Source organism: Rattus norvegicus, chromosome 20 (assembly GCF_036323735.1).
Source record: "Rattus norvegicus strain BN/NHsdMcwi chromosome 20, GRCr8, whole genome shotgun sequence".
NCBI classification, from domain to species: Eukaryota; Metazoa; Chordata; class Mammalia; order Rodentia; family Muridae; genus Rattus; species Rattus norvegicus.
This window is the reverse complement of record NC_086038.1, coordinates 5,158,049-5,178,846: the sequence shown is the minus strand read 5'-3', so window position 1 is coordinate 5,178,846 and position 20,798 is coordinate 5,158,049. Positions and strand designations below refer to the sequence as shown.

The 20,798-nt window shown below is 54.5% G+C and overlaps 1 protein-coding gene across 2 annotated transcripts in view; it reads right to left on the bottom strand.

The window, feature by feature from the left end:
• The window catches only part of Itpr3 (inositol 1,4,5-trisphosphate receptor, type 3), a 65,637-nt gene that overhangs the window by 25,343 nt on the left and 19,496 nt on the right, over nt 1-20,798 (bottom strand). For both annotated transcript variants that reach the window (XM_063278985.1, NM_013138.2), the window contains 16 exons: nt 14,505-14,626; nt 13,142-13,228; nt 11,055-11,213; nt 10,799-10,897; nt 10,454-10,537; nt 8,600-8,746; nt 8,341-8,436; nt 8,057-8,107; nt 7,724-7,866; nt 6,423-6,522; nt 6,162-6,322; nt 5,466-5,607; nt 4,608-4,769; nt 2,594-2,766; nt 1,958-2,077; nt 1,458-1,640 (listed from right to left, as the gene is read on the bottom strand). In XM_063278985.1, the coding sequence (XP_063135055.1) occupies nt 1,458-1,640; nt 1,958-2,077; nt 2,594-2,766; nt 4,608-4,769; nt 5,466-5,607; nt 6,162-6,322; nt 6,423-6,522; nt 7,724-7,866; nt 8,057-8,107; nt 8,341-8,436; nt 8,600-8,746; nt 10,454-10,537; nt 10,799-10,897; nt 11,055-11,213; nt 13,142-13,228; nt 14,505-14,626 (2,029 nt within the window). The remainder of the gene's footprint in view (nt 1-1,457; nt 1,641-1,957; nt 2,078-2,593; nt 2,767-4,607; nt 4,770-5,465; nt 5,608-6,161; nt 6,323-6,422; nt 6,523-7,723; nt 7,867-8,056; nt 8,108-8,340; nt 8,437-8,599; nt 8,747-10,453; nt 10,538-10,798; nt 10,898-11,054; nt 11,214-13,141; nt 13,229-14,504; nt 14,627-20,798) is intronic.

The window sequence follows — 20,798 nt, the reverse complement described above, 5'->3', positions numbered from 1 at the left end:
CGGCTGGGAGAGTGGGAAGAGCCCGCTGGTGAAAGGTGTGAGCAGTTCAGATGAGAGATAGCAGAAGCTTAGCTGTGAGTGACATCATGCCTCTCCCTCCTCCTCACACCTCATTACCAGGCAGGGTCCTGGAGCCAGGCCACCCAGGGTGGGAACACTCGTGCTGGTTCCCCCAGCTGGCGTTAGCAAGAGCCTTTGCACAAGTCATGTAAGACCTGTCTAGGCCACACCTCTAATCCCAGCCCTTGGAAGGATGAGGCAGGAGGATGGCCTTGAGTTCAACACTAGCCTGGGCTAAAGAGTGAGATGCTGTCTCAAAGACAAATAGGCTGGGCTGTGGTGCCATCTTCCTTTAATCCCAGCACTTGGGAGGCAGAGGCAGGCAGATCTCTGTGAGTTCAAGGCCAGCCTGGTCTACAGAGTGAGTTCCAGAAAAGCCAGGGCTACACCGTGAGACCCTGTCTCAAAAACTCAAAAACCAAACTAAATCCCCCCCCAAAAGTCAGAACAAAACACAAAACAACAAAGAGGCCAGGTGTGATGATCCCTGGCCCCAGCATTGCTATGACTTAGTGGGTGGCCTAGTCTACACAGTGAGCTTTTATCTCAAAAAAAAAAAAAAAAAGTGGGCGGGGGGGCGGGGGGCTGGAGAGATGACTCAGTGGTTAAGAATACCAGCTGCTCTTCCAGAGAGCCCAGGTTCAAGTCCGAGCACCCTCGGATGGCTCACAACTGTCTGTAACTCCTGTCCCAGGGGATCTGGTGCCCTCTAAGGGAGTGGGCATGCACATGGTGCACACATGTATGTATACAGGTAAAACATCCACAAAGAAAAAAATTAAATAAAAAATAAACAAGAGTCAGTCAAATGGCCCAGTCAGTAAAGGGTGCTTGTCACCAAAGCCTGGCAACCACACTGTTGGGGGAAAAAAATCAACCCTGAGTCATGGCACATACATGCCCATACAAAGCATGCACACAGGTGTATGCACACACACACATGCACACAGGCATGCAGGCACATATACACCTAAACCCACATGCATGTGTATACACACACACATACACACACAAACACACACACAAATGCATAAATGAGAACAAGGAACAATGTGTGCCCGCACACACGCGTGCACACACATGCACACACACATGCACACACACAACACAATGCGCACATGTGCACACACATGTGCACATATGCAGACACGCATATGCATAAATGAGGACAAGGAGCAATGTGTGCCCACACATGCACACATGCATGCACATAACACAATGCACATGTGTGCACACATGCACACAGACATGCACACACGCATGCACACACATGTACACACACAGAGACGCACAGGTATGCACACATGCATGCACACACACATATGCACACACACCACACACACGTGCAAGTATGAGGACAAGGAGCACTGGGACTCTTGGGGAGGGCTGTGGAGCACCTGTAGTAGCTGAGCACGTTCTCGTCGTGTGCGTTGCCGGCCCTTGCCTCCTGGGCCAGCTGCCTCACACTCTTCTCGTGATGCTCGTTGTTCCTGTCCGTCCATGTGAGCCACACCTCCTCCTCCGAGTACTCGATGCTGAGGTACTCGTGAGACTGAGCCATCTCCTTCACGGGCCGAAGCCTGCAGTCAGCAGCACTGTCAGGGGTGGTGGTCTCTGGCCACGCGGAGCCCCAGAGCTCGAGACAGGGTCTCACTAGGTACCACCCCGGGTAGGTTGAGCACAGCCCAGGTCTCTACGCTGCTTCTACCCCAGCACTTCTCAGGATGAGGCCATGGCTGGTTCCCTCTCAGTGGCCCCCAACCCTCCATCCACCCCACCCCGTCCTACCCCCACCCCACTCCCAACGCCATGCACTGCAGCCACCGTGCTCATATCTGCAAAGAACAAGGGAGCCAGCACTAACCCGGACCCCAGACACCCCCAGGCTGCCACTCACTCAGTCTGGATAAGGATGTCACTGTTCTTGGGGTCCAGCACACACTTGCAAATCAGCTCCTGGGTGACGGGGATGGCAATGCGGTTGGACACGCACAGGTCGGAGAGGTAGTCCAGGAACCTGGGTAGGTCAACAGGGTGGGCAACAGACTTAGAAGCTGCCCAGAAAGCCAGAAGCCTCATCCACCCTCCTTCCCCGCTGCCCAGGGCAGCAGTTGGTGACATCTCCATGGGACAGGGTGAAGGGATGGAGTCAGGGGTCAGAGCAGGCACCGGCTCATTCTCAGAGGACAGAGGAGGGTTTGGGGTTCTCCCTGTGTATGGGAACTTGTATCTATTACGGCTACATTGAGCTAAATTTAAAACACCCTCCTCCCCCAAGCACTGGGGAGGAAGCGATGCACCATGCTGTTAACGACCAACATCAGAGACCCAGCGAAGTAGCCCACGCCTTTAATCCCAGCACTCGGGAGGCAGAGGCTGGGGGGGGGGGGGGGGATCTGTGAGTTCGAGACCAGCCTGGTCTACAGAGTGAGTTCCAGGACAGCCAGGGTGGCACAGAGTGACCCTGTCTCAAAACAAAACCAGCACCGAAGGCGGGAGGGTAGGCGGGGCACGTGCGTGCACGGTGGGACACCTGGGCTCCCTGTTCTTGCGCACGAGGCTCACGAAGGTTTCCACCTCGGTCTTGGTGATGTGCTTCTCCAGCAGCTTCCGGTTGTTGTGCAGCAGGGCCGTGATGGTGTCTTCGGCCAGGATGTCATAGCCAATCTGTGACTGCATCATCCCGAACTGCTTGGCTATGTGCTCCTGGGGGAGGCAGGCAGACGGGGATGGGGGGGAGGGGGTTACAGGGGTGGGTCATGGTAAAGGGACAAGGTCGCTTCTGCTGTGGAGCCTTGACCCCAGATCAGGACCAACGCAGGTGGGGACCTGTGCTAACTGGACCTGGTGTCGCTGTCTCCTATGGAGCCGACATCTGATCCTCCTGCCCCTGACTTAAAGGACGCTGGGATTACAAGCGTTCACCACCCATGCCCGATTTTTATGACACTGGGAGTGAACCCAGGGGGTTTGTGCACACCAGGCTAGCAATCTACCAACTGTGCCACGTCCCCAAGCCAGCCTTGTCTGTCTGTCTCCTCCACTATGGCTCGGACACTTGCCTGCCCCTCCCCACCTGACCTCTTAGCCTCTAGAGCTGTCCTGCAATTCAGGGACACCAGGACTGACCCATCTTTGCGACAGGACTGAAAGGGTCCCCAAGCAACAGTGAGCCTGCAGGACAGGGTACCCCCAAGATGTCACAATCATCTAAATGGCAAAGGCTATACCCTAAACCAGACCGTCTTATAGTCTAGTGTAGGAGTCGGGCTGAGACCCCAGGATGCTTCAGCTGTGGTCCCTTGTCCCAGTCCCTCATCTGTTTAAAACTAGAGCACAGGTGGGCACCCAAAAAAAGACAGACTTGGGGGTGTCAATAAACCCCATTATCTGTCTTTCTTACTACTGAGGCCACACTGTCTGTTTCTGTGTGTCTGTCTGTCTCTCTGTGTGTGTGTATGTCTGTCTTGTGTGTATGTGTGTTTCTGTCTCTCCCTTTCCCCCTCCCCCTCTCTGTATGTCTGTGTGTCTGTCTGTCTCTTATATGTGTGTGCATCTGTTTGTCTCTCTCCCTCTTCCTCTCTTCCTCCCTCTCTGTCTCTGTGTGTCTCTCTCTATGTGTATGTGTGTCTGTCTCTCCCTCTCCCCCTCTCTGTGTGTGTCTGTCTGTTTCTGTGTGTGTGTCTCTCTGTCTTCCTTCCTCTCTGTCTCTCTGTGTCTGTCTGTCTCTGTGTATGTGTGTGTATATGTATGTATGTATGTACGTACGTACGTACGTATGTATGTATGTGTGTGTATATGTATGTATGTCTCTCTGCTCCTCACCATCGCCATCACTGTTTTTCATCTTTAATAATGGAATAGGTGGCTGAGCCAAGCGTCTCTTCTAAAATTCTCCAGTTACAACCTTGGTGAACCAGACAGAATCCGAGCCAACCAGAGGGGCACAGTTAAACCTGTGAGGCCAGGCTTCCGTCCTGAGCCAGTTATTTTGCGGGCCTGGGTGAGAAGTCTACACTGGAGAGAAAGCAGCCCTGAGAAGCCCGTTTCAGGGGGAGACACAGCCTGGGCTGCAGGACGTCTTTACCTCACATGGTTTCTAAGCTGTGATCTGGCCCTACCCGGGCCTTGTCTGCTTAGCAAGACTGGCTAAATGGTATAAGACAAATAGTGAAAACATGGCTCGAAAGTGAAGAATTTCACGCTAGGCGGTGGCACACACCTTGGGACACACCTTTAGTCCCAAGCACTCAGAAGGCAGAGGCAGGTGATCTCCCTGTGGTTTGCACAGTGAGTTCCGGGCCAGCCTGGTCTACATAGTGAGACACTGTCTCCATAAACCAAAAGAAGACGAGGAGGAGGAGGAGGAAGCATATTTTAAAATGTCAACACCAGAGCCTAGGGCAGGCTCTGTGCACCCCAGAAACCAGCCCCTCCATCTGGGGCCCTCCTGCACCCAGGTGCCTAACAGTGGCTGGCTGCCGGCCTCTGTGCCCACAGGGACCCCTGCAGAAGAGGGAAGACAGCAGGGACCGCCCGGTGCCCACCTGGTTCTTACGGTAGTCCTCCTGGGAGTGCCGCAGCACCCGGTAACACAGGCGGAACATGTACTGGTAGGGGGCGTTCTTCTGGTCAGACAGTTCCTCCAGACGCACCAATGGCCCTTCACCCCCCTTGTCACGGAATGGAGCCTTCAGGATGCCAAAGATCTGAGGGGTATAGAGCGTGAGAGGGACTCTCCCATCCTGCCTGCACCCCGCATCATCCCAGGAGCCCTGACCTTGACTAACTCCATCCCAGAGCTCCCCTTCTCAGAAGCCTTGAGCTGTCCTGCTCAGACGGACTCCAGCCTCTGAGGGCTTCAGGGTCCCCGTCACCATAATAAGGATCACAGTCCTCCTGCAGGAGGAGGTCAGAAGGAGGCGATTCCTCTCAGGGGCTTAAGGAAGCCGTGGTTCAGATACATTTTCCTCCAATGCGAGGGATGGCACCTCAGCCCCCGCCTTGAATGTGCTAAGCGAGCGCTGTGCTCCTGACCTACGTCCTTGGCTCCTCCTTGGTAGGAGTCGTGTGCTCTACCAGTGGCTGGATCTAGGCAAGGACTCTACCCCTGATCTGTACCCTGAGCCCCTCACTTACCAGTCATAGAATCTATGACTGAGCCATATTCCCAGACCCCTGCTGGAAAATTCTAGGCAGGCACCTACCAGGAATCCATGCTCCCAGCTCTTCACTAGGCAGTTACTCTAACCTAGCCATGCCCCCAGACTACCCGGAGGATTCTAGTAAGGTGCTCTCCTACTGAGCCACACCCCCTCCACTACCCCTTCAGTAAGAGGCCTGAGCCCTGATGGAGAGCCGTGAGCCCCGCTGGAGAGCTATGAGTTCCTGAAGAGCACACGCACCTGCTTAAGTATGTTCTGCTCCCGCATCAGCTTCTGCCGCTCTCGGTTGGGTTTGGTGACCATGATGTCCAGGACATTCTGCCCATTGTTGGGAACATCGCTGACAAAAAACACCAAGTCCTCCAACAGCTGGATGACAAACCTGTCGAAGGGCAACACCAGAAACATGGTGAACTGAGGGGCAGCTCCCAGGGGGACCGGCCAACATGTGCTCACACAGGCAAACACTCACACCCTGACCCAGCTGCCAGCCCAGCCTAAGTCCCCTCCTCACATGCTACCGCACTGCTCTTAGAAAACGCCCCACAGCCTACCCTCCCTGAACCCCACACTGACCTAAGACTCCAGAGCTCAGAACACTGTAATCTGAGAAAGAGCGGCCAGGCAGGCGGGTTGTTGGTGGGAGTGCTTGTTGTAAAGGGATCCAAGTTACATCTGCGTACAGCCATGTGGCCCCCAACAAGTTCCCTAACTCCTGAGCCCCAGTGGCTCCCTAAGGTTTTCTTCTGAGGTGTTGCAATTCAGCAGAGAGGGTGGCTCCTAACCTTCAGGGGCACAGGGTCAGCCAGGTCCCCTGATTCCTCCCTGTCCACCTGGTTTCTGGCTTACAACCCCTCTATGACCTCTGAGAGAACCTCAGTCCTCTGCTTCCCCAAGTCTCCCTCTGCCCTCCCCTCCATCCCCGGCACAGCGCACCTGCGGTCGTTCTGGCTGATGAAGCCCTCGTTGAGTTTCTCCACAGCGCTGGCCAGCATGGAGCTTGCATCGTTGGCAAAGTCCAGGTCGCGGATCTCAGACACGGGAACCGACACAATGGCAAAGGCCTCCTTGTCCTCCTTGGTGGGGCACGTGCCCAACTGCGGAGACAAGGGTGAGCGGGATGCCGGGGGACAAGTTCCAGCCTGGGCTCCACCCACCTCCAGCCTAAGCTCCACCCCCACGCTCAAGGGCCCGTACCATGAGCCGGATAGGCCGTTCCTCCTCCACGTCGATGGGCGCGTTCGTGCTCTGGATCCAGGTGTTGGTACAGAGGTGCCGCAGCCGCACGTAGGAGTTCCTGGGCGAGAGGACACAGCCAGTGAGCGAGGGTGCCACAGACCGCGAGCTGCTCTCTGCTCACCACTCCCCATCAGCATCCTCTTCCTCTGCTCCCCACACCTCCACAGAATGAGGGGCCCCACCCCTGCTGCTAGGCTCTCAGGCACACAGACTTTGGTGCACCCTTAAACTAATGCTTGCTGGTGAACGTGGGGCAAGAATTCACCCGGACAAAGCAAGCATCCAAGAGTGTCAGGCAAGGGGCTAACAGGTCACTAACTCCCCAGGAATCCTAGTGGCAGACACTTGATGTTCCCATCTACAGATGACAGACTGAGGCGGGTGGTAGAGGCACCTGAGGTCTCATAGCTAGAAGGCACTGAGGCCTGGATGACACAGAATTTTGTTTTGAGGCATGCACATACATGTGTGTGCATAGGCATGTTCTCACGTGCACACGGATGTACAGAGGTTTGAGCACATGTGTGTGTGCTCCTGGCTGGAGGCTGCCACTGTGCTCCACCTTTTATCTAGAGGCGAGGTCTCTTGTTGAACCAGAAACTCGATACATTGCAGCGTCTAGCAAGCCATGCTGGCCACAAAGATTCCCAGTCTGCCTCATGCTGGGGGGCCGGCCTCCCTCCCACCTGGCTTTCGAGTGGATTCTGAATACCCAGACTCTGGTCCTCATCCTTGGACAGACAATGGTTCGTTTGCAGAATCGTTTCTGCAACCCTGTTGTATTTCCTTTCATTTATTAATACGTAAAGGCAAGGTCTCCTGAAGGCCCAGCTGGCTTCACATTCACGATGCAGTGGAGGATGTGCTCCACCTCCCGTGACCATCTCCTGGGCGCTGGAACTGCAGGCATGAGCCACCTTCCTCGCTTACATACATACGCCAGCCAAGCACTCTACCAACCAAGCCACAGCCTCGGGAAACCTCTGGATGTGACATCCTACGTTCTCAGAGCCAGTGACCTCACAGGCACGGGAATCTGACCTCCCCAGTCTGGGTTCTCCAGGCTGCCTGGCTGTGAACAAACTTTCACACCTCATGCTTGACCACCTAGCTGGGCCGGGCTGAGAGGCTGAGAAGCATCTGTATAAACACAGCAGGCCTGGGTGCAGCCAACGGGGCTGGTCCTGCATACAGGCCAGCTGCAAATGGGTCTCAGAGCTGGGGCTCCAGGGGGTCTCAGGCAGGTGGCACACACCCACCGGGGCACGAAGGAGTCGGTTTTCTGCAGCGTGGTGGGGTCCAGCTCGAAGAGAGACGCGATGTCGTTGCCATGTGGCACAGCCACCAGACGGTACTTGATCTTCTCGCCGGCGTTTCTGCGGCCTGTGCGGCTCTGGGCCCCCTGGGATGAGGCCACCATGTCAGGCGAGGTCCAGTGTTTCCCTTTAGGCCCCACCAGAGCGACTGCCTTCTCTCTCTATACCACCTTTTCCCCGGGTTCCTTGGCCTCCCTTCCAGTCTCCCCACCACTACCTCCCCATTCCCCCACCCCTCTCCACCCCCCAAGCCCCTCGGTTGGTTCCGTTCCTTACTGGTCCTGCTGCCTTAGGATCTGAGACATCACCCTTGTAGCTGGGGTTTTCCTAAAGAGACGTACAAAGTGAGGGGTGGCTACTGGACCCTATCAGCACCCCACCCTCACCCCACCAAACACCGGATCACCCTAGAGGATACTTCCCAACAAGGTGCCTACCCCAGGCCCAAAGTCCACACGACTCCAGAGAGGCATACAGGGGTGCCCATTGTGGGCAAGCACGCACATGCGACCTGTGTGTGTCCCCCGCACACACAGATGCCACATACACCCTCCACTCACTTCAGCCGCCAGATAGTTGCCCGTGGCCAGGTGCTTGAACCTGTACAGACCATTCCAGTGTCCCGCTCCGCCGCGGCAGGGGTCATGGTGGACCACCTAGGGGCACGCAAGGGTCAGGTGGAAAAGAGGAACCGGGACTGAAAGTTCAGACCTTGGGGAGGCCTGGCGGCTATAGAGAGGCCAGGGGAAGGAAGGGACAGGACAGCCACTCCATCCTCTAGGATGCTGGGGGGTAAAGTGCAGGGGGTGAGGCTCTCACCTCCACCTCCCAGAGCGCGTTGGAGCTGGTGGCCGAGGTGGCGGACTGACGCAGCGTGGTCCTCAGGAACACCTGAAGCTTGCCCCGGTACTCGTCACAGGTCAGGAACTTCTCCTGCTCTGCATGGAACAGCCGCACCACGTCTCCCTGAGGGTGGGGGTAGGGTGTGGAGTCAGATGTTCACGGCCACACCCTCGGGCTCAGGGACCCTGTGCAGGGCCCGGTTCCTCGGACGTGTCCTGGCCTACAGGACCCCTCTTGCTTTTCTAGGAAGGTGAGTGGAGAGTGAGAAGCCTCGGGCCACAAGCCAGCGGGGTATAGCAACAGTCCTCTACCTCAGCTTTCCCCATTCCAACCCGCCTGGCACCTCCATCCCTTACGTCCAAACACTTCTAACAGCCAAGTCTAGGTCGGACTCTCCCCTTCTCAGTCTCCCAGCCCAGAGCTACCTCCTCTTCCTTAGCCTGTCCTGTTCAGTCCCTGGAAATCCCCCCACGCCATTTCTTTTGCTCTCCATGGTGGCTGTAGCCATGGCTTTTGTTCACCTCCAGGCCTTAGACAGAAAACCTCAAATTTGACTCCTGGCCCTGGTCTTACGAGCAGCAAGAGGCTCGGGAAAGTTCCGTAACGTTCCTAAGCCCCAGCTGCCTCTTCTAGAAAATGGAAAGAACCCTATCTCCGGTAAAACCTTAGGAGGTTTAACGACAGAATACACTTTTCTACCTCAGCAGAGGAGGGAGGCATCCTGCCAAGAGCCACACAGCCAGGATGGGTGGGAGCGTCCCTGCCTCGTCCCAGGGCCAGCCTCTTAGTCCCTCCTGCGTACTTCCTCCCTCCGTGGCTATCACTCAGCAGGTTCTCAGAGCATAGCCCCCAGCCCACGATCATCTAATAGCACTGTCTTCCTGCCCTGAACCTGGCTCTAGACATACTTGTCAGGTAGAGGCAGACAGGATCCAGCATCTGTACCCAGACTGCATCTGTCCCTACAGCGGAACCCAGGGACACTGAATGTCCCATGCAAAGTATGACACTGAGGGGCTTTAGTGAGAAGGCCGTGCCTTAGCTTGCCTGGACTCAAACCCCAACACCACGATGGCCCCAGCAGAAGCTGCAGTGGGCAAGGCACAGAGCTGAGCCCGAGGGCTTGTTTTACATGTGCTGGAATGCGCCACAGAGAGGCTTTGGGGAGGGGCCCACGGGTCGGGCTCTGGACAACATGAAGGCTTAGTGGACAGAGGGAGAAAGCACTTCAACAACGCAGGCTGCTGGGAAGAGCCGGGACCATAGGAGAGACGAGGGAGGCAGACCGTGGAAACACAGCTTAGAAGCTAATGGTGGGCCTGGAGCTTTTGGGTAGGGTGGCACCCTCAAGGAACCTGCTTTGAGGCCTAGTGTCCTCACTGTTCCCCAGACTATTCTAACTGGAGTGCCTCACACTCTACCCTACTCCTAACCTGCCTCTCCATCAGACACTTGGTTTTCAGGCTTCACAAACATCCTTCCCCTCAGGATTTATTCACTGTGGGTATAGCAAGCTGTTCTCCCTCAGCCCCGCCTCCTCCTGTCCCAGTGTTCACACTAGCCTGTCCGGGACAGAGAAGGGCACTGACCCCTGACAGCAGGCAGGAGCAGCCTTTCCCTGCCAGAGCTTAGGGCGCAACGTGGGGCCCACAGAACAGAGATGGGGCACGGGGGTGGGGTGGGGGGGTGGGATGTTGGGGGGGGTATTGTTGCTCAATGGTTCTGACCACCTCTAGGGCAGAAGAGGTAGCGGGACACGTGAGGACTTCCTGGGGGGAGGGGTGAAAGCTGAAGGGTTGCAGGAAGAGGCCTGTGGGGAGGGGCACCTACCCCCTTCAACACCTCCTCCAGATGGTCCCGGAACTGCATGAATAAGTTGATCTTCCAGCTGGTGTTGCAGTTGACAGAGTTGACCTGTGGGGGGCAGGCAGGCTGGTGGCACAGTTGCCTATGGTGGACCAAGGAGGGGAAGGGCGAAGGGGGAGCCATCCCAGTTCCTGTTATGGCAGTGACAGCTCCCGGAGATGGGGTGGGGGTGGGGAAACAATGGGCCCCAGGGTCCTGGGCAGCACCACCAGAAGCAGAGACTTGCGAGGGAAGGGTGGAACAGTATACACTCAGCCAGGGATCCAGGGCCAACCCTCAGCCCCAGGACACGCCGCCCACCCCACTCACCTCCTTGCAGCCAACGTTATCACTAAGCTCATAGTTGCTGGCGTGTAGAGGCTGCCCTGCGTTGACAGGGTTCAGGATCACCTTGTCCCCCACAACCACCTTCAGGGGACAGCCAGGGTGAGGCGAGGTGAGAACAGAGGCCCATTTCCCACCAGGGTCCCCTCCCCACGACTCTGTGTCCCTTCTGAGGATGGACTAGAACCTCATGCAGTCCCTCTGGCATGTGGCCCACACCTCTGCCCAGACCCTTACTCACGTTATCCCCATTGCTCCGAAGCTTCCAGAAGGGCTGGATGAAGAGCCAGGAGCCCTCGTTGCCTGTCGCGTCCAGCGTCACCCGCATGGCGTTCTTCTCCAGCAGGGCCGGCAGCCGCTTGTTCACCGTTAAGTATTTGTTGCTCTTCATGTGCAGAAGCTGAGGCACAGATAGGGCTGGAGTGAGGCCACCAGGCCCCTGGGGAGGAGGGGACGCTGGGTCCTTGGTCACACAGGGTGTCAGACATATCCTCACAGGCAGAGGCACAGTGGCCCAAACGGTCACAAGCACGCACACCTTGTCACAGAGAAGCAGTCAGTCTCAACACCGAGCACAGGCCCAGCTCAGCGGGAGACGACTGGCCAGGCATGCACAGGTCCTGGCCCATCCTGCACCACCGCAAAGAGACACAAGTTATCCATCTTTTCTCAAAGGTAGCCTGGGATGACCTGAGCCCTCCTCACGTCCTCAGTCCTGGGTCACAGGCAAGCACCACCTGCCCCATTTATGAAGTGCTTTGTGCACACCAGGCCAGCTACATCCCCAGCCCCAGACTCCATCGATAATCCTGGTAGACTGTTAGGGTCCAGAAGCTTCTAATCAGAGGGCGAGGTATTTCTGAGGCGGCAGGGGAACAGACCCATTAAAGCCCCAAGCCCACCACATGCACAGTCTCCTTCCTCGAGGACTTCGATTGTCCTGGTTAAAGCAACAATTGTGCTTCTGAAGGTGCCTGTCTGCCTCCGTCCATCCTGATCTAGCAAACACGGTCACCGGCCGGCTCTAAGGTTTATTTACTTTCATTCTATGTGCATATGTGTATGTGCACTGTGTGCATGCGGTACCCAGAGCAGCCAGAAGGGGGCAGTGGATCCCCTGGAATTGAGTTACAAACACTCATGAGCAGTTCTCTGGAAGCTGCTGGGAATCTAACTTGTGTCCTCCGCAAGAGCAGCAAGTGCTCTAACCACTGAGCCAGCTCCCCAGTCCACGCTGGGTGCTGTGCACATGGAGTACACGAGGCCAGGGAGTTAAGGAATTTGTCTGAGGTCACAGCCTTTAGGAATGGCAGGGCCTGAACCCCCAGTGAACTAGACTATGCGGGGAGGGTGGCAATGGGGGAAGGTTTGGGAGGGGAACACCCATAAGGAAGGGGAGGGGGGAGGGTGATGTTTGTCCGGAAACCGGGAAAGGGAATAACACTTGAAATGTATATAAGAAATACTCAAGTTAATAAAAAAAAAAAAGAAAGAAAGAAATACCCAATTTAATAAAAATCGAAGATAAAAAAGAAAAAAACAAAGAAAATAAAAAATTTAAAAAAAAATTAAAAAAAAAAAAAAAAAAAAAAAGGAATGGCAGGGCCACACCGAGATGAGAAGCTAGCTCCATATGAGCTCATGACCCTGAGATAAAAACACTCCCCTGGGGACAGTACAGAAGTGCAGTTGGAGATGTAAACACCACACACACACACATGCACACGCAGGCATGCACATACACACACACATGCACACAACATACACATAAATGTACACACACATGCACACACACAGATACACATACACACACACACAGTCACACACACATACACACACACACAGGCACACACATATACACATGCAGGCATACCCAGACACACAGACACACATATGCACACAACATACACATAAATGCATACACACATACATGCACACACACCGATACATATACATACATACATATACACATGTACACACACAGATGCAAACACCACACACATGCAGGCATACACAGGCACACACATATGCACACCACATATACATACATGCATATACACATACATGCACACACAGATACACATGTACATGTACACACATGTACACACATACATGCACACATAGATATACGTGGCACACACATACATGTACACACAGATACACATGCACACATACACACATGTACACACAGATACAAACATACCACGCATACACATATAAATGCATACAAGCATATATGCACAAGTGTATGCACACACATACACATGCACACATGCATACATACACACACACACAAAAGTCAGGGAGCACTCTGTGCCAAGGCCACACCTGAATCACGCTGCCGTACTTCACCACGTCCCCGTGCACCTTCTTGTTCTCTGTGTCGTTTTGCTTCTGCTCCATCTGGGCTGCATGCTGCAGACACACAGGGTAGGGAGGGCTCAGAAGCTGATCCAGAGGGAGATGCCGCCATGTACACATGTGCACACACACACACACACCAAGGTTCACATTCCCCGGGAGGCCCTTCATGCACCATCCCTCCTGCTAAAGCAATGGCCTGAGACTTCGAATGCAGAGGGTAGCCAGTGACAGCTCACCCTGACCTGACGGGCACCTTCCCGTAGGACCTGAAATCTCTGACACATCCAGCCACCTAAACCTGAACGTGCTTCTCCCCCCCTCACCCCCAGTTCTCCAGGATACCTCTACTCCAGGCTGAGCTGGGCAAAGACCACTTCCCACTCCTTCCCTGACCCACTGCAGAGGTCCCCGCCCCTTTCCTGAGCTGCACTGGCTCGAGGATGAACTTTATTAGCTCTTAGGGGATCCTCTTTAATCTGCCATTCATCCAGAACCTCCCTGAGGAAAGGCCTCCTCCATCAGACAAGCACACCCTGAGGACAGTGGCCCCTCTTGCCCTCCCTCCCCCTCAGTGCTGAAACCAGGCCTAGGGTAAATCAAGTCAGGGAGGGCTACAGCGGCTGCCACAGGGCCATGCATGTGCCATACAACCCTCCACAAGCTACAGTGTGGGGCTCTGACCCCGTGGCTCAGGTTCGAGCCCTCAGCTCACCCTCAAACTACAATGTCAAGGCTGGGCGCTGGACCTGAGAGCTGTTGGGGAAACTCAGGATGTGAGCTGAGTCTACCTCACAGGAGCCCGTGGCCCCTCGCGAGGCCCAGCACCTCAGCAGTGTACAGGTGACCAAGAAACACAAGAGGAGTCAAAGACCTAGGGGCTACCTTAGCCGGACTCCAGACTCCCAGTGTGAGCAGACGGGTCCTGTCTAGGAGGCTCTGAGCAGTCTCAGATGGGAGCTAAGACAAGACCCAAGGTTTCAAACTAGGTTCCCTGGAGCCCCACCTCCAAGAGCGACTAGAAAGTCTGGGGAGCAGTTTGGGTTGCTCAGATCTAATCATCGAGTCATGTGCCCTGACTCAGGGCTATGCTGTCCCTCTTGTAACCCGCAGGAAGGATTTGTACAGACATTGGGTTCCTGGATGGGCACTTCTCTTCCTGTTTGTCCTGACTCGTGGCCTTTTACACCAGCCTCACCGATTAGTGTTTTCAAGTCCCCAGTCCCTCTTCACATGCTTGAGGCCTCCAGTAGCGCTGAGGAGCAGAAGCCCCAGTGTGCACCCGGGCTCCTGCGCGCACGCACACGCGCACGCGCACGCTCCCGAGTACCTGCAGCTTCTGCAGCAACACCACATCGGCGATCTTCTCTTTGTCCTGCTTAGTCTGCTTGGCTTTCCAGTACTGCTTCTGTGCGGAGTAGCGGTTCATGGGGCACACTTTGAAGAGGCAATCTGGGTGGGATAGGAAGAGATAAGGGCCCAGTCAGAGCTCAGGGCTTCTAGGCAGAAGCCCAGTGTACCAGCCTCTCCCAGCCGCCTGCCCACTAGGTGGGACAGGACAGAACAGAGTACGTTGACACGTAGGGGCTGAAGAGATGGCTCAGCGCTTATTAAAAGGTGATAAGGGGGGATAGGGTGGGGATTTAGCTCAGTGGTAGAGCGCTTGCCTACCAAGCACAAGGCCCTGGGTTCGGTCCCCAGCTCCGAAAAAAAGAACCAAAAAAAATAAATAAATAAATAAATAAAAGGTGATAAGGGAGGGCACTTGGTGTTGTGGTAAACATAAGAAATGGTGGAACATGGTACCCTGGCTGTAGCGCTCCCACTAGTTCTGGCTCCAGTGCTAATTTATCTCAGCGGCTCCACGCTGCCCCCAAGTACTCTCCGACGCCACGCCAGTTTCATACAGAGACCATCATCTCGCAGCTCTTACTGTGGACTCTCTGCATTTCCAGTGTCCACCCCCTGGTGCCAGCGGCAGCTACCCTCTTGTAACTCTCTGCTGCTCTCTGTTTACGTTCCCAACATCCGCCCCCTAATAGTTATGGCATAAACTCCCAACGACCCGTTAAAAATCAAGACTCAACAAACTGCAATCCAACAATCAGATCTAAATGTTAAATTCTTAATCCACAATACATCCACGCAATAAACTCAACCAATTGATAAGGATGTAAACCGCCCACCGAGATAAGAGAAATTTGCCTACAGAAATCCATCCCAACTTCCTTGGCAATTCAAGATCACCCAGACCTGGGTCACCCTTCTCTGTCTCCATCTTGATTCTCCTTCCTTCTCCTGTCCCGCCTTACCCAAACTTTGTCCTCGCCTTATTTTTTTTTTTTTTTTTTTTTTTTTCTCGGAGCTGGGGACCGAACCCAGGGCCTTGTGCTTGGTAGGCAAGCGCTCTACCACTGAGCTAAATCCCCAACCCCTCTCGCCTTATTTTTTTACTGTCCAATCATTGCCTTGACCAACTGGTGCCAGCCTTCACCTGCATATAGACATCAACTTACAACCTGGTGCCACCTTCTGGTCTCCATGCATGTGCAAACACACACACACACACACACACACACACACACACACACACACACACACACACACAGGGGTCTAAGGAAATTGGGTAGGAAGAGAAGGTGTCACTTGGGGAAGGACAGACACCCTTTCCCTTCTAGCAAGGTCACCAGAGGTACTTGGCTTCACTCCGTGCTGTCTGTACCCGCTTTTACAGGCATGGGCAGTTGTTCACACCTGCCTTATTCCTTAACAGGCAGGCAGGCAGGCAGGCAGACAGACAGACACACACACACACACACACACACACACACACACACACACACACACACATGCCCCCAGCTTCCCTGGTTTGTCCTCATCTCGCGGCTGACTCAGACATCTAACAGTAAGGCTACATCATTCCCCCAAGCTGTTTCCCCAACCAGAGCCTGCTCAGTTCCTCCCACCGCCCTGTGGACAGACACAAGCACTATGCTCCCTGGGGACCCAGGTTCAGCAAGCTATGCCTCTCAGCCTCTTGACTCTGTCAGGACAAACTCAAGGTCCAGAAACACAAACTGTGGCTGAAATCCTCATTTTGACCAAGAAGCGGAAGATACCTGTCGTTCATACAAGAAGTCTTACTAAGTCAACTTCCCTATGGTCACCAACTACTACGAGTGCCACATCCCCGTGACTCCTCGTTCATTGACTGAAGGAATACAAGCGTACTCTGAAGTATGTTCACCAATCTCTAGGTGGTTCGTAACCTAAGAATTTCCAGTATTTACTATAAACCTAACCATATTATCATAGACTAAGCAACTTTTATGTAAAGACCATGTGTTGCATCATGGGAGTGGGTGGGGCTTCATAAAAATAATAATTATTAATTTTTGTTAATTATTAATTTTCTCATTTTGCTAATTATTAACATCTCTCTGAGTTTAAACCATTGACGTTTGATTAATGACTGGAATATTTACGTATTGTCCTGTATTTTCCATTTTTCTTGTTTCTTTCTGAGACCGTAAATTATTCTTTTTACCAGGTTCATCGATTTGTGGGTTTTTTTGTTTTTTGTTTTTTTTTTTTAAGCATACAGCTGACTTTAGACTTCTGAATCTCACCACAGACATTGTAACGTAGGTTTGTAACTTTAAACTCTACCACTACTGCACACAGGCAAGCTTTCCTGTTGGAGAATTGATTGTGCAAACCACTGTGCTGCCATACCAGACATAAATCTCTAAATGTAGACACAATGGGAGGGGAGGAAACTTGTCACTTTTGTAAGACCAAGCTCCATGAAGCGGTATCCTGAATTCCTAACGATTTATTTTATATGAGTACACTGTCGCTGTCTTCAGACACACCAGAAGAGGGCATTGGATCCCATTACAGATGGTTGTGAGCCACCATGTGGTTGCTGGGATTTGAACTCAGGACCTCTGGAAGAGCAGTCAGTGCTCTAACCACTGAGCCATCTCTCCAGCTCCCTGAATTCCTATTTAGCCACAGGAGGCCTCAGTTGGAAAAGCCTAGGGGTCTGATGGAGGGGAAGAATGGTCTCCAGGGGCTGTGCACATGAGCAGGTATGAACAGGCAAGGAACCCGTACACCGTGAGCACCCCAGCTGGGGAGAGTCACAGCCTCAGGGGAGCGGCTGATCATCAGACTGCAAACTCTGGGGGCAACAGAAGATTTGCACCGGGGAAAGTACAGGGCATGGGGGGAGGGGACAGAAGAAGTAACAGGACAGGATCCTCCTCCTAGAGACACATCATGCTCTCCCTAGGGTCAGGTCCCTCTCGAGGTCAGAGCTGGCTCTCAAGGCCCTGGGAATCTAGAACATATATGTTCTCCCATCAGCCTATGGGGTACAGAGGTCCCTGAACCATTGAGGGGAGAAGTTGGAAAAGGCTAGTTTCATGGAGGGGAGGAGAAGGAAGAAGAGGAGGAGGGGGAGGAAGGAGAGGAGGAGGGGGAAGAAGAAGAGGAGGAGGGGGAGGAAGAAGAGGAGGAGGGGGGAGGAAGAAGAGGAGAAGGGAGAGGGAGGAGGAGGAAGAAGAGAAGGAAGGGGGAGGAAGAGGAAGGGGGAGGGGGAGGGAAGTGAGGGAAGGGGAGGAGAAAGAAGAGGAAGAAGGGGAGGAGGGAGGAACAAGCAGTGATTCCTTAAGCAGAGAAGCCTCCAGGGCCCTGAGCCAAGCCCACCCCTCTCCCACCCCCCAGCATGCAGGCGGATCTTCTTCTAAGATGCACCCCACATATATGAGGGTTCATCCCCCAGGACATGGCTGGTGTCTGTGGTCCTACTTCCCAGGTTCTGAGGCTCCACTCCTCCCTCTGGGTCCCCATTGTCAGGGTTGGTGGTAAACACTTCTCCTCCTGGAGCAGCAGCTTGCTGTCTACCCAAGTTAGTTTTGTAAGAATTCATTTTAAATTACATGTGGGAGGGGTGCACATGTGTGTGCAGGGGCCTGAGGTCAGGAGAGGCTGCTGGACCCCCTAGAGCTGGAGTCACCTGCAAATGTGAGCCTGTCACAGGAACTGAACTCTGGTACTGTGCAAGAGAGCTGTGCCATCGCCTGGCCCCTTACACTCAGTTCGGAAGGCAGGCTGGCCCCGTGAAAGGAATATTACACGGTACCGAAGATCCAAACCCTGTGTGGACAGGAGCCATCTTCGAACCAAGAGAGAAGGAGGATGTGAGGCACCTTCCTGCCCTGGGCCTGAATCTTCTCTGTAAATTCCCAGAACATGTCAGACCCATCCCTCTGCCCCTGCAGAGACCCCCCTGGAGTCCTAGTCACTCACTATGTCTGTGGGACAACAGTCTCTCCCGCTGGGCAGTGTACTTTGCCCAAAGGCAGCTGTGTCACAACTCCAGGAGGGATCCAGAATTTTCTCAACAAACTTCAGGGCCAGAGGGAGACAGGAAGTGGGCAAGGAAGCCAAGAGCTCACTTTATCATAGACCAGGAGGAAAGGCTGAGAAACACCCTGAGGACACGAGGTTACCAAGAGGCACCACACGGCAGGGGGGTTGCCTCTGAAGGCCACAGCTGGAGCACTGGGTACCCTGGTGATGGGATTACAGGCAGCGGCTGCTAGAATCTCAACTTGGGTCCTCTGCAAAGGCAGCAATCCCCCTTAGCCACCGAGCCATCTCTGTAGCCGTGGAATGAGTACTTTTACCCAAACCGGGGCTGCAGAGGAGGCTCAGGGGCTGAGAACACTTGATGCCCTTGCAGAGGACCTGGTTGTGATTCCCAGCACCCACATGGTGACGTGGTGGCTTACAACTACTGGTAACTCTGGTTCCAGAGGATTCAATAATAGTAATAATAAAATATGGGATGGAGAGATGGCTCAGTGGTTAAGAGCACTGGCTGTTCTCCCAGAGGTCCTGAGTTCAAATCCCAGCAACCACATGGTGGCTCACAACCATCTGTAATGGGATCCGATGCCCTCCTTCTGGTGTCTCTGAAGACAGTGACAGTGTACTTATATATAATAAAATAAATCTTAATAATAATAATAATAAAAAGAAGCAGATCCTCTTCTGTCTTTTGGGAGGTTTGCTTTCAGTGCACAGATGCACGTGCAGGTACACTCAAACATGTGTGTGTGTGTGTGTGTGTGGTGTGTGTGTGTATGTATGTATTTGTAGCTGGAGGGTCTTGGGATTCCAGAATGGAAACAGAGAATTTGCTGCATGTAGCTGAATGGACTGCAGCAGGGAGCAGGCCACACAAGCTAAACTATCATCCACCGGAGCTGGCCCCAGATGCTACTGAAATGAGGTACCCGTGGCAGTGGGAAAGCCAGTTGACGAGAGCTGAAGGGGTGGCAGGTGGCAGCTCAGGCTGCCTCAAAGGTGGGGTGTAGAAGGGAGCACTGGGACCAAGTGGCCACGCTGATGAAGCACCGCGTTCCCATTCTGTCTGTCACTGGAGGTCCCACTGTAGGGCTGCTGCCCTGGCATCATCTCAGCATGGGGTCCCTGAGGGTGACCTCCAAACATGTCACACCATCACGCCAGAAAGGCACAGGGAAGCCATGCTCCAGTAAGGAAACAGCTGCAGGTGGCACTGTTACTGCCCAACCCCCTCTTCGCAGCAACATCTAATAAACCATTAGATGGGGGAGGGGAGAGGAGGGAGGGAGGGAGACAGAGAGAGGGAGGGAGGGAGGGGAGAGGGAAGAAGGGAGGGGGATGGAGGGAGACAGAGAGAGGGAGGGAGGGGGAGGGAGAGGGGGAGGGAGGGAGACAGAGAGAGGGAGGGAGGGAAGGGAGAGGGAAGAAGGGAGGGGGATGGAGGGAGACAGAGAGAGGGAGGGAGGGGGAGGGAGAGGGGGAGAGAGGGAGAGGGAGGGAGAGGGGGAGGGAGGGAGACAGAGAGAGGGAGGGAGGAAGGGAGGGGAGAGGGAAGAGGGGAGAGGGGAGGGAGGGAAAAAAGGGAAAGGGTGAGGGAGAGGGGAGGAAGGGAGAGAAGGTAGGGTAAGAGAGAGAGGGAGAGAGGAAGAGAGGGAGGGAGGGAGGGAGGGAGGAGAAGAGGAGGGAGGGAGGGAGAGGAGGGGAGAGGAGGGAGGGAGGGAGACAGAGAGAGGGAGGGAGGGGAGAGGGAAGAAGGGAGGGGGAGGGAGGGAGGGTAGAGGGAGGGAGGGAAGAGGGAAGAAGGGAGGGCAGAAGGAGGAAAGAAAAGGGAAAGGGTGAGGGAGAGGGGAGGAAGGGAGAGAAGGATAGGGTAAGGGAGGGAGAGAGGGAAGGAAGGGAGGGAGGCAGAGAGATGGGGAGGGGGAAGGGAGGGAGAGAGAGGAGGAAGAGGAGGAGGAAGGGAGGGAGAGAGGGAAGGAAGGGAGGGAGGCAGAGAGATGGGGAGGGGGAAGGGAGGGAGAGAGGGAAGGACGGGAGGGAGGAAGAGAGATGGGGAGGGGGAAGGGAGGGAGAGAGAGGAGGAAGAGGAGGAGGAAGGGAGGGAGAGGGGAGGAGGCAGGGAGAAGGGGGAAGGGAGGAGGGACACACTCCCTGAAACTGTGAACAGTAGGGCATGGCCCCGATACCAACAGTTGGTAGTCTGAGGCAGGAAGATTGCTACCAAGTTGGAGTTCCGTCTTCGATG